A 16,789-nucleotide genomic window follows, 5' to 3' on the forward strand; every position below is an offset into this window, starting at 1 on the left:
ATGACTCAGGCTCTGTATGGTGAACTGGATCTATGACTCAGGCTTTGTAGAGGTCCCTGAGGCTGTGACTCAGGCTCTGCCTCGTGACCTGAAGTTGTGACTGAGGTTCCAGTTTAGGAGCAACTGAAATGATGACAGTGATAGCTTTAAGTGCACATTTTAGAAGAGGAGAGAAACTAGAACGCACAGTACTGTTGAGAAGCTAGAGAGAGAACTACAGGCCAACGTGAAAGGAAATAGAAGGAAGACATTGGAAATAGTGCCAACAGTAATTACATAAGAGTAGACATGCCGTAGAGATGACAGCTCGCTTCTTGGAAATATCTGAGACTAATCCAGAAAGATGAGGCTCATTGCATTAGTTTCCTGTCTAGGGGAATCCCTACAGATTCTTCAGACAAAAACAGGAGAAAGCAATTAATAGATTCATGACAATAAATCTGAAAATTTAGATGAAACTGACAAAACCAGAAAAGAAAAGTAATAGAAACTAAGTCAAGATACAGAAATATTCATTAATCCTATAATAATTAAAGAAAGTGGGGCATTGAGAATATAAAGTGCAGCCACATTGGAAAACATCTGAGTTCCCAAGGGATTAAGCACAGAGTTTCCCTGTGACCCAGCAGCTCCACTCCCAGGTGTATACCCAAGAGAAGTGAAAACATATGTCCACACAAACACATGTGTGAATGTTCATAATGGCATCAGGTATGAAAGCTGGAAAATGGAACAACCCAGGTGCCTCTCAGCACATGAATGGATGAGCACAACGTGTTCCATCCACACAATGGAATAGGATTCACCCTTAAGAGGAGGGATGTTCTGACACAGGCTGCAGCCCAGATGAACCTCGAGGACATTGTGTTCGGTGAAATAAGACAGCCACAAAAGGTCAATGCTGCGTGATTCCACTTAAATATCCAGGATAGGCAAATCCATCAAGACAGAAAGCGGATCAGGGCTGGGGGAGTTCCTGAGGAGATGGCAGGCCCTGCGTCTGACTGTGGTGATTGTTGCCTGTATCGGTGAACTCACAGCGAATCTTGCAGTGGGTGAGTTTGTGGTGTGTGAGCTGCAGCCTGACCCTGCTCCACTGTGCTTGGCTCTGTGGTGCCATTGCATGTCAAGGATTAGTAGCAGCCCTGTCACAAGCACGTCCTTTGGGGCCATTTTTCCAACAGCGTGTGCTCACTTCCTGCTTGTGTGTCACATTTTGGTAATTCTTGCAATATTTCAAAATTTCTCATTATGATTATATCTGTTATGGTAATCTGCGGTCAGTGATCATTGCTGTTGCTATTGTAAGTATTATGGGGTGCCGTGAGCCGTGCCCATGTAAGACAATAAACTTAATTGATAAACGTTTTATGTCCTCATTGCTCCACCGTCTATTCCCCATCTCTCTCCCTTTCCCCAGGCCTCCCTATTTCCTGAGACACAACAATATTAAAATTAGACCAATTAATAACCCTACAGTGGCTTCTGAGTGTTCAAGTGAAAGGGAGAGTCGCACGTCCCTCACTTTAAATCGAAGAATGATTAAGATTAGTGAGGAAGGCATGTCCAAAGCCAAGACAGGCTGGAAGCTGGGCCTCAGTTAGCCAAGCTGTGAATGCAAAGAAGTTCTTGAAGAAAATGGAAAGTGCTGCTCCAGTAAACATACAAATGATAAAGTGAAACAGTCTTATTGCTGACATGGGGAAAGTGTGAGTGGTCTGGATAGAAGATCAAACCAGCCACAGCATTTCCTTAAGCCAAAGCCTAATTCAGAGTAAGGCCCTAACCCTCTTCAGTTTTATGAAGGCTGAGACAGGCCAGGAAGCTGCAGAAAAAAAGGTGGAAGCAAACAGAGGTTGGTTCACAAGGTTTAAGGAAAGAAGCGGTCTCTGTAACATAAAAGTGCAAGAGCTGGTGGAGACACTGCCGCAAGCTCTCCAGCAGATCCAGCTAAGATCAATGATGAAGGGGGCCGCAGTAACAACAGATCTTCAGCGGAAATGAAACAGCCTTCTACTGAAAGAAGATGTCATCTGGGACTTCCATAGCTAGAGAGGAGAAGTCAATGCCTAGCTTCAAAGCTTCAAAGGACAGGGTGACTCTCTTGATAGGGGCTAATGCAGCTGGTAACTTTTAAGTTAAAGCCAATGCCCATTCACCATTGCAACAATTCCATGACTGTTAAGAATTACACCAAGTCTACTCTGCCTGTGCTCTAGAAATGGAATAACAAAGCCTCGATGACAGCACATTTGTTCCCAGCCTGGTTTACTAAATATTTTATGCCCACTGTGGAGACCCACTGCTCAGAAAAAAAGATTCCTGCAAAGTATTATTGCTCATTGGCAGTGTCCCGTTCACCCAAGAGCTCTGGTGGAGATGTGCCAGGAGATGTATGTTGTTTCCATGCCTGCTAACACAATGTGCATTAATTCTCCAGCTCATAGATCAAGGAGTCATTTCAACTTTCAAGTCTTATTATTTAAGACATTTCATAAGGCTACAGCTGCCATAGACAGTGATTCCTCTGATGGATCTAGGAAAAGTCTATTGAAAACCTGCTGGAAAGGATTCACCATTCTAGATGCCTTAAGAACATTCATGATTCGTGGGAGGAGGTCAAAACAGCAACATGAACAGGAGTTTGGAAGATGTTGATTCCAGCCCTCAGGGATGACTCTGAGGGATCCCAGACTTCAGGGGAGGAAGTCACTGCAGATGTGGTGGAAGCAGCAAGAGAATGAGAATTGGAAGTAGAGCCTGGAAATGGGACTGAATTGCTGCAGTCTCAGGATAAAATGTGAATGGATGACGAGTTGCTTCTTATGGATAAACAAAGAAAGTGGTTTCTTGAGATGGAATCTACTTCTGGTGAAGATGCTGTGCACATTGTTGAAATGACAACAAAGGATTTAGAATTGATATCAATTTAGTTGATAAAGCAGTGGCAGGGTTTGAGAAGAGTGACTCTAATTGTGAAAGCAGTTCCACTGTGGGTAAAATGCTAGCAAGCAGCATCACCTGCTATAGAGAAGTCTTTCATGAAAGGGAGAGTCCATTGATGTGGCAAACTTCATAGTTGTCTTGCTTTAAGAAATTTCCGGCTGGGCATGATGGCTCACGCCTGTAATCCCAGCACTTTGGAAGTCCAAGGCAGGCGGATCAAGAGGTCAGGAGTTCCAGACCAGCCTGGCCAACATGGTGAAACCCTGTCTCTACTAAAGATACAAAAAAAAAAGACATTTCCACAGCCACCCCAAACTTCAGCAGCCACCACGCTGACCAGTCAGCAGCTACCAGCATGGAGGCAAGACCCTCCCCCAGCGAAAAGATGACAACTCAGTGAAGCTGAGATGATTGTTAGCCTTTTTAGCAGTCCAGTGTTTTTAACTAAAGTATATGTATTATTTTTAAGACATAATGCTATATTGCTCACTTAAAGACTGTAGTGTAAGCATACCTTGTAGAAGCACTGGGAAACAAAAAAACTCATGTGATTTGCTTTTTTCTGACCTTTTCTTTATTGCGATGATCTGGAACCAAAGCTACAACATCTTCAAGGTGTGCCTGTGTATCTCAGTAAAGCTGTTCAGAAAGAAAAGAAAAAAGAAACTGGATCAGAAAGGAAATCTTTTTGCCAAGAATAGCTCAGTCCTTAGATGGCTTCATGGCCAGTTCTTCAGAACAAACAGTTAAGAAGATACAATTCTCATCTGATACAAACTCTCCTAGGAAAATGAAACAAGACCCTTCACACAGGCACTGAAACTCAGTGGGAAGAGCTAGAGAGAAGAAAATCACAAACACAGACGTGAAAATCCTAGGAAGACACTATCGGAAGACATCTAGCCCCATAGAAAAGGATGGAGCCCGTCCTGGCCAGGTTGAGTCCAGGAAGACAAACTTCCACAGAACATTGGTCAGTTTCTGTAGCTCACTGCAACAGTGAGGCTGCAGTGAGCTGTCATTGTGCCACTGCACTCCAGCCTCGGTGGCAGTGTTAGACTCTTCCTCTAAGAAAAAGGAAGGAAGGAAGGAAGATGAGAGAAGAGTCATACCTCAAAAGATGTAGGGATGACATTTGATAAATTCAATATTCATTTTTTTTTTTTTTTTTTTGAGACGTAGTCTCACTCTTGTCACCCAGGCTAGAGTGCAGTAGCGTGATCTTGGCTCATCGCAACCTCTACCTCCCGGGTTCAAGCGAGTAGCTGAGATTACAGGCGTGTGCCTCCATGCCCAGCTAATTTTTATATTTTTAGTAGAGACAGGGTTTCACCATGTTGGCCAGGCTGGTCTCGAACTCCTGACCTTAAGTGATCCTCCCACCTTGGCCTCCCAAAGCACTGGGATTACAGGCGTGAGCCACTGCGCCTGGCCTCATTTATGATTTTTAAAGGTTCTTAGCAAACTAAGAACCAAAGGGCGCCTCTGTGGCCGGAAACGGTGTTTGGGCGTCAGGCTTCATGCTGAAATGTTGAAAGGATTCCTCTGAAGATGAAGAGCAAGATCAGGATGGCGGCTGCCACCTTTATGCAAACCGGGGTGATGCAGGCTGGTTTTTTTGTTAGTTTGTTTTTAGATGGTCTCAGTCTGTCACCCAGGCTGATGTGTGGTGGTGTGTCCGTGGCTCACTGCAGCCCCCACCTCCCAGGCCTGTGCCATTTGCTGAGTGTGGAGCGAGTTCCATGGATTCTGGATAGGCCATCTGTGCCCCGGCACAACTCACAGCTGTGTGGGGAAGAACGTGCTTCCTCCATCTTTGGGTCTTTGCTTGGTCCGGTGCAGCCACAAACACGCGCATGCACATGCAGCCCCTGCTGAGCTTGTCCACCCACTGCTGGGCTCTGCTTGTCCACTGAGCACACCTGGGGCGCGACTCAGCATGGATTCACATAGGGTGGCTGGCTGCTCATGGACCACGTGACACGCCACAGAGCGTGTGGATCCGACGTTCCCAGCTGCTCTCCTGCTGTCTCCAGCACGTTCCTATAACAAGGCTGTGTTGAATGGCATACTGGGAAGGTACAATGCACGTGCAGGCTATGCTTCCAGAAAGATGTGATTATATCTGTAATTGTCAGGCATCTTAGTTTACGCAGGCTGCTATGGCAAAACACCACAGCCTGGAAGCTTATAAAACACAGAAGTATGCTGCTCACAGCTCTGGAGGCTGGAAGGCCAAGGTCAAGGTGTGGCAGATTCTGTGTCTGGTGAGGTCACTTCCTTGTTCATAGACAGTGCCTTCTCACCATGTCCTCACATGGCAGAAGAGGCAAGGGTCTCTCTAGGGTCCCTTTTATTTATTTATATTTTATTTTATTATTATTTTAACCACAGCTCACTGCAGCCTTGACCCCCCAAGCTCAAGTGTTTCCCCCGCCTCAGCCCCCTGAGTAGCTGGGACCACAGGCATGCACCACTGCGCCTGGCTAATTTTTAAATATTTTATAGAGACCAGGTCTCACTATGTTGCCCAGGCTGGTCTTGAACTCCTGACCTCGAGTGATCCTCCCGCCTTGGCCTCCCAAAGTTCTGGGTTTACATGCGTGAGCCATCGCACCCAGCCTGGGGTCCGTAAGGACACTAATCCTGTTCATCGCCTAATCACTTTCCAGAGGCCCCACCTCCTAATGCTACCACTTTGATGGTGTTAGGTTTGACCATATGAATTTGGGGAAGACACAAACATTCAGACCACTACAGTGGATTATTTTTAAAGTTTCCTAGATATATCAGTCTGGAATTCCAGCCGTGGAAGAGTGTCTCCACGTGTCCTTGACGATATTCCCATCAGACATTTGATTTGTGCTTATTAATTATCAAAGCATAATGTATCAATATAGTTTTTTTTCTTGAGATGGGGTCTTGCTATGTTGCCTGTGCTGGTCTCCAGTTCTTGGGCTCAAACAACCCTCCCGTCACGGTCTCTGGAGCAGCTGGGAAGGAAGGCACAGAATGTCTTAGAGTGGGGCTGAGTGTCGGCTCACGGGTTTGAAGAGCCAGTTGGTTTCCTTCCCTTGGCCTGTGGGTTTATACCCTTTGTCTGTCTTCAGTCGGTTCCTTTGTTATTGGTTTATAGGAAGAGATATGCATCCAGACACACACACACGTGCACAGCGCCGGCCCCTGGTCTGGGGTGTGAGTTGTAGGCATTTGCCCCAGATGTAATTTGTCTGTTGGTCTCTGGACTCTGTGCTGCCTCTTTTTTGTTCTTTGCTGTGCAGAGATTTTTATACTTTTAAGTAGTCAAATATATTCACTTTTCAGTGACTTCTGAGTTCTGAGTCTCACGGAAGAAAGCTTCTCTGTTCTGAGGTTGTGTTGGGAACCACTCCTCCCTTCTTCAGCCCTTCTGTGGCTCTGTCGTGTGGCAGAAAGAGAGCCCCACCTGGAAGCCCTGCCTATCAGGAGGGTCTGGGCCCCCTCTGCTGGGCCCAGGCTCTGAGATCGCCCATCCTGTTCCCCAGCATGCCCTGTGGTACCTGTGGTCTGCCTGTTTATCCTCAGACCTGCACCCCCTGAGGCTGTGAGTCCCCTCAGTTGGCTGCATGTGGAGCCCACCCTGACAATGAAGGAGGCATGGGGCAGGGGTTACCCAGGGTGGGAGAGGTGAGGGGGCAGGAGCTTAAGAAGGCCATGGCCAGAGCAGCACAGAATTTAGTGAATACTCCAGGGAAGGGCGTAGCCTTTGGGCCTCAGGCCATCCCTTGCCACTGCTAGGCTGGGGCAACCCTCCCTCCACACCCTTCTGACAGTGCCAACGGCCCACCCTGCCCACCCTGCCCACCCTGCCTGGCCTTGGATCAGGGTCAGTCACCCGTGGCTGCGTTTAGGGAGTTGCCTCTGATAGAGGGGTGTCCTGGGGCCAGAGGGGAGGGCAGCTGCCCAGCAAGTCTCCAGGTGTAGCCACACTTGCTGCCCTGCTGTCTGCATGCTTCAGGGGTGCCCTAGGGAAGGCTGGAGGACTCAGCTAGTCACCGTCAAACCAGCTCTCAGTGCCCCGGCGTGCTCGGGCCTCACACTGACCAGTGTGGGCAAGGCGGTGGGTCACAGGGAGAGGGCAGGGCAGGCTGATATCCTTGACAGGGAGGGAGGGGTGGCTCTGGTAGATGGGGCTTCTCCCCCTCCTCCTCCTCCCCTGCCCTCTTCCCTTCACCCTCCTCCCCTTGTCCCCTCATCCCCTACCCTCCTCCTCTCCCCTTTTCCCCTCCCCCTCTTCTTAGTGCCCTCCCTCTCCCCTCCCCCTGTCCCCTGTCCACACCCACAGTTGGGTTTTGCAGCTTGTGGAGGGCCCATGCTGGCCTGGTCGTAGGGGTTTTCTGGGACAGTGGCTTGGGGCTCGTGGGTCCTGGCGGGTCCAGGCCTGGGGAGGCACAGGTGGGAGGCTGTCGTCTTCCTGAGGGCTGTTCTGGTCACAGCTGTGGCGTTCTGTCTGGGGATGGAGGTCTCCACCTGCAAGCTGCCCTTGTGTGTGAGGTGCGGCTCTCCTGGCCTTACTCCCCCGCCTGCCTCCCGCCCTAGCCCTGCTCTGTGTGCCCAGCTGTCCTGGGACATCCCATCCCTAGCCCTGGGGCTTGGAGGTGTCTGTGCATGGATGCCCACAGTGCCGCCCTGTGCTCCTGTCCTGACCCCTAGGGCATTTGAGGGGACCTGCCTGCACTGCCCTTCCTTCCCTCACCCAGGCCTCTTCCAACTTCAGCCCACGGCAGTGTCCAGGCTCAGAGGACTGGCTGGTCCCTCCTGTCCTCCCCATGGGGCCCATTGTGCTGCATGGGGCCCGTGCCTCTGGGACCTTGGGGATTTGCTAGAAGGGCCCTTGGGCTCCTCCTCTACCCACTCCCTGGCAGCCTGGCACATGGGTGTGTGTCCTGAATCCTGGGCATGGCCTCCCCAAGTGAAGACCCCCTCTGCGGCACCTCTTGGTGGTTCACTGACTGGTGGGGGCCGTTGCAGGTCCTTCTGCAACTCTGGCTCAACTCCGAGGGCTCATGGGTGCTTGGGCTGGCTCTGAGCATCCTGGAGAAGCAGACCGCAGCTTAGGGGGCAGGACGTCAGCTTGGCCGGGCAGGGTATCTCAGCACGCCCACCAGGCGGGTGCCTCCTGTGGAGGGGCTGTGGGGTCCTTCCTGGGGCCACTACCTGCTCCTTCTGTGGCCTGCGCCTGTGGCCCTGGAGGCAGGTGCCCCTCAGTAGCCTTGGGGTTACCTATGTGGCCTTGCCTTTGATGGGGTGTGCTAGGGAGCCTCTTGGGCCCCTCCCCTCCATACCATTGGGCAGGAGCTACTCCCTTGGGGTGGGTGGCAGGGTCTAGCAGGGCCATGTGAGGGTGTGGGGGGAGCCTTCCTAAGCTGGCACCCCAGTGGCTCCCAGCACATCCTGAGTCTGCCGTTCTCTGCTGAGGTCTGCTGGGGGTGGGTTGGTCGGCATGTGTCCAGTGATGCTTTCAGGAGGGGCCTCCAAGCCCTGGCCCTGTCCAGGTGGGTGCCCTCCTAAGGGCTGGAGGGCTGAGTCTGGCTTGAGGTGGGCGTGCGTGGGGCCCCTGACATTCAGTCCACCCATGTGGGGACACTGGGCTGGCAGGTCTGACACAGAGCTGCAGAGCATGCTCGGTCAGTCCCAGGATAGAAAGGTGACATGGGGTCGGGGTCAGGGTTTGGGGTTGAGGGCTCTTGACTCGATATGGGCTGGGCTGGGCCAGGGCGGGGTGTGAGGGAAGCCTTGTGAAGTGAGCCCAGCAGCAGCAGCAGGTGAGCCAGCAGCCAGCTGGGGGGCGGGGGCACCCAGTGGGGTGGAGCCAGGTTCCTGGAGCAGTTGAGGTTGGGGATGCGTCCTCAGTGCTGGGGACTGGTGCAAGGCCTCGTGTAAAGATGGAGGGTGGTGTGCATCAGCTCAGAGGCCCCCAGGGGTGGCCTATGGGGATGGGTTAGCTGGGGTCTGTCCTGCAAAGGAGGATGTCCAGATTTGGTGAGGTGAGAGGGGTAGAGTGTCAGAGAACCAAGAGCTGCTTCCCAGTGCCACACCCAGGCACTGAGGTGGGGAGACCCCAGCTGGAACCTGGGGACATATGCGTAGACTGCAGGAGTGCTGGGAAGCTGCAGGGGGCCACAGGACTGTAGACATCCCAGCAGGTCATGGCAGAGGGTAGGGGGACCTCAGGCGGGATCCTGCGGGTCAGCTGGGGCCAAAGAGGGTGGAGGATGCGGCAGACGCCCATCAGGCATAGTTTGGGATTCAGGCTCCGGAGCCTCCTCCCTGCCCACAGCCCTAGGCGGGGCTGTCCTCTTGCGTATGTTGTGTGTGTGGTGGGGGTCTTATCTGTCCAGTGCAGCCAGAGTCAGCTAGACTCCCTGAAACTGTGGGGGTCGAGTCGGCAGCAGAGACAGCCCTGTGGTCGCTGAGACCATGCTCGCTGGAGTGGGGGCCATGGGTGTGCAGGGGGCCAAGGCCCTTCTCGCCTCCCCCTCCCCTGCCTGGCTCATCCTGGATTCTTTCTGCCCCCTCACCCCCGGATGGACACGCCTGTCCCCTGTACCCTGGCCACCGAGACACCTGGCCAGGCTCCAGCAGGGCTTCCTGGGGCCGGGCTCATGCTGGCCTCTCTGTGCCCAGGCTGACAGGCAGCGAGCCCCTGACCATCCTCCCGCTGACCCTGGAGCCAGAGGCGGCCGCCCAGGCGCACTACAAGGCCTGCGACCGGCTGAAGCTGGAGCGGAAGCAGCGGCGCATGTGCCGCCGGGACCCGGGCGTGGCAGAGACGCTGGTGGAGGCCGTGAGCATGAGTGCGCTCGAGTGCCAGTTCCAGTTCCGCTTTGAGCGCTGGAACTGCACGCTGGAGGGCCGCTACCGGGCCAGCCTGCTCAAGCGAGGTGAGTGTGGCCGGCCTGGCCCTCAGGAAGGCCCCAGACAGGTGGCAGCCCAGGCCTTGTCCATATCCCAAGAGGCCCCTCTTAGGCTGCACTCCTGGGGACGCCGGGCCCAGCCTGCCCAGAGCTCCTGGGCCTAGGTCCTGGAAAGGGCAGCCCCTGGACCTCCCTGAGTGCTGCCTGCCCTGCCCTGCTTTAGGCACACGCACAGTCGTTGCTGGTAGCCAGGGCATGCTGACTCGGCCTTTGACGGGGCCCCAGGCTACCCGGGGCTGCCCCGACAGCCCTCGGCTCATGCCAGATGGCCCAGTGCCCAGTGGGCTATGCCTGTGCAGACTCTCTTCCTGCCCCTCCCACCCTCATGAGGGCTCTGCTGCCGTATTTCAGCCACCCTCCCACCCAGCCTCCTCCCGCCCCCTCCCAGGGGCTCTCCACCGCCTATTTCAGCAACCCTTTCACTTCAGCTTCTGGAGTAGCTGGGGCTGCAGCTGTGTGCCACCGCACTGCATGAGCTTGTTTAAAAATTGGGGACCCAAGGCCCAGGGCCGGGCAGGCCTTGCCAATGGCCCCATGGTGAGGCTGGGAGGTTCGAGACCCTGATGGGGACTGTGACCACGGAGCCGGAGCCATGGCCATGGCGGGCTCTGGTTTCTCCCCCCAGCCAGCCCTGCGCCTGGGACACCCGGGCGTTTCCTACCCTGTGGTGGCCAGGGCACACCCACACCCTGTCCCGAGTGCAGCACCAGGAAAGATGCTCTGAGCCCCAACATGGGATTCATACTCTTGGGGTGATTCGGCTGCAGGACAGTGAAGGGGGAACTCTGGGCAGCCTGGGCTCACTGACCGGCCCTTGCCAACCCCAGGCTTCAAGGAGACTGCCTTCCTCTATGCCATCTCCTCGGCTGGCCTGACGCACGCACTGGCCAAGGCGTGCAGCGCGGGCCGCATGGAGCGCTGTACCTGCGATGAGGCGCCCGACCTGGAGAACCGTGAGGCCTGGCAGTGGGGGGGCTGCGGAGACAACCTTAAGTACAGCAGCAAGTTCGTCAAGGAATTCCTGGGCAGACGGTCAAGCAAGGATCTGCGAGCCCGTGTGGACTTCCACAACAACCTCGTGGGTGTGAAGGCAAGTGGGGTGGGGCTGGCGGGGTGGGAAGGGAGGGTCAGAAAGAGCGTCAGGGGGTTGGGGGTGGGGCGTGGGACTGGGGGCGGGGCTGCAGCAGGGCAGGCAGGCACACAGTGGAGTGGCCTCCTGTAGGAGGGTGGAGGCCGTGCAGCGCCAGTCATGGTCCTGGAGCCTCTCGTGCCCATAAGGCTCCCTACCCACCAAATGGGGCACTAGCCATGGAGAGGTATCCCAGGTTCTCTCTAGAGGGGTACCCCATGTCTGCCTGCAGAGGGGCCCCCACGGTCCCTGTGGGGCCACCAGGAGGGTGTCCTTGATTAGGCAGTCTAACCAGTATCATGGCACTGTGGGCCCCACCTGTCAGCCAGCTGGCAGGCTTGTCACGAAGACCGGTGGGAGGAAGATGTGCCCCCCACAGACCAAGGTGGGAGGCATGGTGGGCAGGGGATCCCAGGGAAGGGTTAGGGGTACGGAACCCACTCACCCAAGTCAGGGGAGTCTCGTTCTGCCCCACCAGCCCTCTCCGTGGCCAGGCGTCTGTTCTGAGAGACAGAATCCCAACCTAAAGACTTCGAGGTAGAAGGGCTCTCTCTCCTGAGCCCTTCCAGGGGCCACTGGCTGTTGGGGTGGCTGACCCAGGGTGACCCTGGCTCTCTGGTCATCCTTCATGCTACCTGCAGCCTGTCAGTGCCCAGGTCCACATGTCTGGGTGAGTCCGGGCTGGACCTGTAACCCCACTCTGCACAGAGCCCCCAGCATCTCTGCAGTTCCTGAACAGGGATGGGCAGGGTTGACACCTCTATTGGAAGCTGAGGGGCATTTCTCCCTCCTGCCTTCATCTTCACATTTGCCAGGCAGGCTGGGAATGTAGAGCCCCAGCCTGGGGAGCGGTAAGGTAAATAGAGCCGGCCCTGCTCTGAGCCCCACTTGATTGAGAAGTCAGAGTACCCAATCACCAACTTACTAAAGGATCAACCTCCCCTGTTTGGGTCTCTTGTGCCTCCTTCCGCCTTCTTGGGCAGGGGAGAGCCTTCGAAGGCAGATTCAAGCCCTAAGCAAGGCCCTTTCTTTTCCTTTGTGTATGACCCCCCTTCCCCTCTTCGCCGCTTTGTAAGAGATTAATGAGAAGTCGGAACATGAAGGTGCTCCATTAGCTCCACAGAGCCGGGTCAGCGACATTTTAATTAAATTGGTCCGGGTTTCTCTGCAAAGCATCATTAAATGTGACTCTTCGGTTGCTGGGCCAGAGGTGGCTGGATTTCTTAATCCTCCTTGAGCCGGCCCTCTTGGGGGCTGCTGGTGTGGGAGCAGAGCCGCCTGGCTCGGGTCCCACCTGGGAAGGGACCTCCCCACCAGGCCTGTCTTTGCAGGTGGGGCCCTAAGTCCTGGGAGGGGACAGGCCCAGCCAGGCTTCTGTGGCAGCCCCCAGTATGGATTGTGGGTGCCTGGCCCTCCCTGCTGAGGGTGAGGGGTGCACCCCCCTCTGGGGCCAGCCTGGACACTCTCCTGCAGTATAAGGAGCTCTCTCTTCCCCAGGAGCCCCTCTCCCCTGCAGCGTGGGCCTCCCTGCTCCTGCGGTGCCTTCACTGGCCCCCCAGCAGGCTGACCCTCAGCACCGGTGGGTTGGGGGTCGCGTCTGCATGTGTGGTAGCACCTGGTTCCTGATACTAGGGGTAGGGAGGTTGCGGTCAGCTCATACACCACTAGATGAGATCATGTTTGTCCTCACCTGTCCAGCAAGCTGTGTGCTGAGAGCAGAGGTGAAGTCCTGGCAGGACTGGGATTATGGGAATGGGGGCAGAAGGTCTAGCCCCTGCTGAGGGCAGCCCCTGACGCAGGGTGGACATCAGGCAGGAGCCTCCCGTTGTGGAGATGCCAGGGTGGCCACCCCGGGGGCTGAGGTGCCGGCCCTGGAGCCTCTGTCTTGGGCAGTCGGCAGCCTGGAGGAGGTAGGACAACGCTACGAGCCGGGAGACTGAGCTGGATGTGAGATGTGCAGTGGTGACGCCCGCCGGCAGGGCCTGGGCCTGGGTGGGGGTGTGGGGTCCCTCTGGGGGTCCAGGGCAGGGTCTGCTCACTGGGCCCACCTGCACAGCCCTCACACTGCCCTCCCTCCCGCACCCTCCTGCCAGGTGATCAAGGCTGGGGTGGAGACCACCTGCAAGTGCCATGGCGTGTCAGGCTCATGCACGGTGCGGACCTGCTGGCGGCAGTTGGCGCCTTTCCATGAGGTGGGCAAGCATCTGAAGCACAAGTATGAGACGGCACTCAAGGTGGGCAGCACCACCAATGAAGCTGCCGGCGAGGCAGGTGCCATCTCCCCACCACGGGGCCGTGCCTCGGGGGCAGGCGGCAGCGACCCGCTGCCCCGCACTCCAGAGCTGGTGCACCTGGATGACTCGCCTAGCTTCTGCCTGGCTGGCCGCTTCTCCCCGGGCACCGCTGGCCGTAGGTGCCACCGTGAGAAGAACTGCGAGAGCATCTGCTGCGGCCGCGGCCATAACACACAGAGCCGGGTGGTGACAAGGCCCTGCCAGTGCCAGGTGCGTTGGTGCTGCTATGTGGAGTGCAGGCAGTGCACGCAGCGTGAGGAGGTCTACACCTGCAAGGGCTGAGTTCCCAGGCCCTGCCAGCCCTGCTGCACAGGGTGCAGGCATTGCACACGGTGTGAAGGGTCTACACCTGCACAGGCTGAGTTCCTGGGCTCGAGCAGCCCAGCTGCGTGGGGTACAGGCATTGCACACAGTGTGAATGGGTCTACACCTGCATGGGCTGAGTCCCTGGGCTCAGACCTAGCAGCGTGGGGTGAGTCCCTGGGCTCAGTCCTAGCTGCATGGGGTGCAGGCATTGCACAGAGCATGAATGGGCCTACACCTGCCAAGGCTGAATCCCTGGGCCCAGCCAGCCCTGCTGCACATGGCGCAGGCATTGCACACGGTGTGAGGAGTGTACACCTGCAAGGGCTGAGGCCCTGGGCCCAGTCAGCCCTGCTGCTCAGAGTGCAGGCATTGCACATGGTGTGAGAAGGTCTACACCTGCAAGGGACGAGTCCCCGGGCCTGGCCAACCCTGCTGTGCAGGGTGAGGGCCATGCATGCAGTGTGAGGGGTCTACACCTGCAAGGACTGAGAGGCTTTTCTAGCACGTCGGGGCGTACAGCTGGAGCAGGGTGCCGGGGGTCCTCTGGGTTGGCTGTCCAAGCCCTGTATCTCCCCCTCTCCAGGACCCAGAGGCGGGGGTTGGCTCTGGTCTGGCGTATGCAACCTCTCTGCTTGTGCCCTGGGCCTCAGCTTCCTCCCTCTGACCCGAGAGCATTGCACCAATGCTTTCTGAGCTTTCTCCCATCCCTAACACACCAGTCCCTGGGAAGCGGCTCCCCATGCCAGTCCATTGGCTTTCCCTCCCCACCTCCTCTGAGGCATGGGTGGCAGGTGCACCTTGGTGACCATGCGGCCTCCGTGTGGGCCACCCGTTGGGGACTGGCCTGGCCCAGGCTGCCCCAACACCAGCACTGTCTTCAGAGACTCAAACCACTAGAAGAGGACGCAGCCTGTTCTGCACTCCCAGGGCCCGGCCGTGCGGGTGCCCAGGCTCGGGGGACACTGCCGACCTCTGACGTTGAGCACTTCTCTTTGGAGTAAATATCAGTGACTTTTAAATTATTATGATTATTTAACTAATATAATAATTATTATTTTCTCCATCCCTGCCACCTCCTCGGCTGCAGCTCCCCGCTCTCGGCCAAGCCCCAGTCTGGGAGGGCCCTGCCTTCCGTCCCTGACATATTCCCTCCTAACCCTGCCTCTGATCTGCTTAGTTGTTTGAAACCACTAAATCGAGATAGATGTGTGTAGTTAAGGAAATACAGTGAGCTGCGTCTGGCCACAGCCCTTGGGGCTTCTGGAAGCCAGCTCCCCCAGCCCCATGCCAGCCAGCCACTGCCATGTGGTGGGCCAGCCGGCGGCCCCTGCCCTGCACCCTGTGGGCAGACGGCCCGGCCTCCAGGCAGCTCAGTGCAGATTCTCGAACTGGGGGTGGTGGGGAGGGGCGGGCATGGTGAGGGGGCAGGGCAGCCCTTTGATTGGTTCATGTCATGTCATGAGGAAGCTGCTTGCTTTGTGTCACTGGGGGACAGATTGGGACAGATGCCGGTGGAGGCAGTCTTGGGCTCGCACCTGGCCATGGAACGCCGTGCTTTATGGCCCTGCTGTTGTGTGTGCTGGGGACAGGGTGACCTGCACTGACCTGGCTTGGTTTGAGGGTGTAGTGTGTGTGTGTGTGTGTTGTGAGAGTGTGTGTGCTGGCGTGGTCAGTGTGCATACGTGTGCGTATGTTGTGAGTGTTGTGAGTGCGTGTGTGCTGGCGTGGTCAACGTGTGTAAGCGTGTGTTGTATAAATGCATGCTGGCGTGGTCTGTGTGTGTGTGTGTGTGTGTGTGTGTGTGTGTGTGTGTGTATACTGGCATGGTCAGCTTGGCCGTGCTGTGCTGTCAGTGGCATGGCGGTGCCTTAGGTTCCCAGAGCCTCTCGCCCTGGGCTCCGTCTTGTGGGTGTCCTGATGGCTGTGGGCTGGGTTCTGGGCGGGTTGCTGGTATGGATACAGGAACTACTGAGTGAATAGGTGTCTCAGAGCCCTAAGGGTCTCCAGAAAGCTGGGGTGTCTGTGTTTTTAAAAGAAAACCTATTTATGTTGCTGTGGGTCTCCGCCATCCCTGTGTTATAGTACATAAGAACCTTTATTCTCCTGTGGTTCAGAGAGCACCCCGACATGTGCCTGCAGCTGCATCCCCGTACCACAGTGTGGGTGCAAGACGCTGGGTTTGTCCTTTGTCTGGTGAAGCCTGGCTAGAAGGGGTGGGGGTGGTAGCCCCTGCCCTCTGCAGTGTCCGCATCCGCTGGTCCCTGAGCAGCATAGCTGGCCACACCCTCATGACATGACAAGACTGTCACTCAGTCACTATTGAGTCTATGAAGGGCGTCAAGTCAGAGGAAGGTTTTTATTTTTAATCAAATACCACATTTAGCTCTATGTCATAAATATTCAGAAAAGTATTTTTTTAAACAAGGCAGACCAAAAACGTCTGCTAGCTAGTTGGTTTCTATACAAATATATATTCGAATGTCTTGCTGGATGAAGAGGCCGCTCAGCCGGAGCCTCCTGTTTCATGCGCTTCTCTTTTGAGGGGCAGTAGAGGAGAAAGGGCTGTTGGGAGGGGTTCAGCCCGCTCCTTGGCCAGGGGATCCCAGCCGCCTTCTCTGCACCAGGCCCTGCCTTGAGGGACCTGGACCCCCAGGTGGCTTCTGGCCAGGTGTGGGTGGGTGGGAGGGGCCCTGTCTGTGCTCCGAGTCTCCGTGCGTGCAATGATTTCTCTACCTCATCTGTGTGGCCCGTCCCAGAGGGACTGTGGAGAATGTATTTATTTAACAGCTTTGTGTCACAGAACCAGAAACAAATGGAAACATTAAATAAATGTATTTTAAATTATAGCCTCATCTCAGTCTGCTGCCTTCACAGGGGCTTCTGTAGGCCTGGGACGAGGAGGAGGGCCTGAGGAGGAGGCCTAGGAGTTGGCCTCTGCGAAGAGGAGGACAAGAAAGAGGGTTGGAGAGGAGGTGGGCTCGGGGAGGTGTGCCTGGGAAGGAGGAGAAATTGGGAGGAGGGACCAGGGAGGAGGAGGAAGGGGGAGGTTTTGGGGAGAAGGGGTATCCACGAAGGAGGACCCTGGGGAGGAGGAGGACCCTGGGGAGGAGGAGGAACCTGGACAGGAGGAGGGCCCTGGGGAGAAGGAGCACCCTCAG

At 55.9% G+C, this 16,789-nt stretch overlaps 1 protein-coding gene across 1 annotated transcript in view; it reads left to right on the forward strand.

Annotated features, from left to right (window-relative positions):
- Nucleotides 1-16,477, forward strand: part of WNT9A (Wnt family member 9A) — a 29,596-nt gene extending 13,119 nt beyond the window's left edge. The window contains exons 2-4 of the mRNA XM_034948231.4: nt 9,613-9,869; nt 10,730-10,992; nt 13,125-16,477. Coding sequence (XP_034804122.1) covers nt 9,613-9,869; nt 10,730-10,992; nt 13,125-13,607 — 1,003 coding nt within the window. The 3' untranslated portion in view covers nt 13,608-16,477. The remainder of the gene's footprint in view (nt 1-9,612; nt 9,870-10,729; nt 10,993-13,124) is intronic.
- The last annotated feature ends 312 nt before the right edge of the window (nt 16,478-16,789 follow it).

The sequence above is a fragment of the Pan paniscus genome, chromosome 1 (genome assembly GCF_029289425.2).
Source record: "Pan paniscus chromosome 1, NHGRI_mPanPan1-v2.0_pri, whole genome shotgun sequence".
NCBI classification, from domain to species: Eukaryota; Metazoa; Chordata; class Mammalia; order Primates; family Hominidae; genus Pan; species Pan paniscus.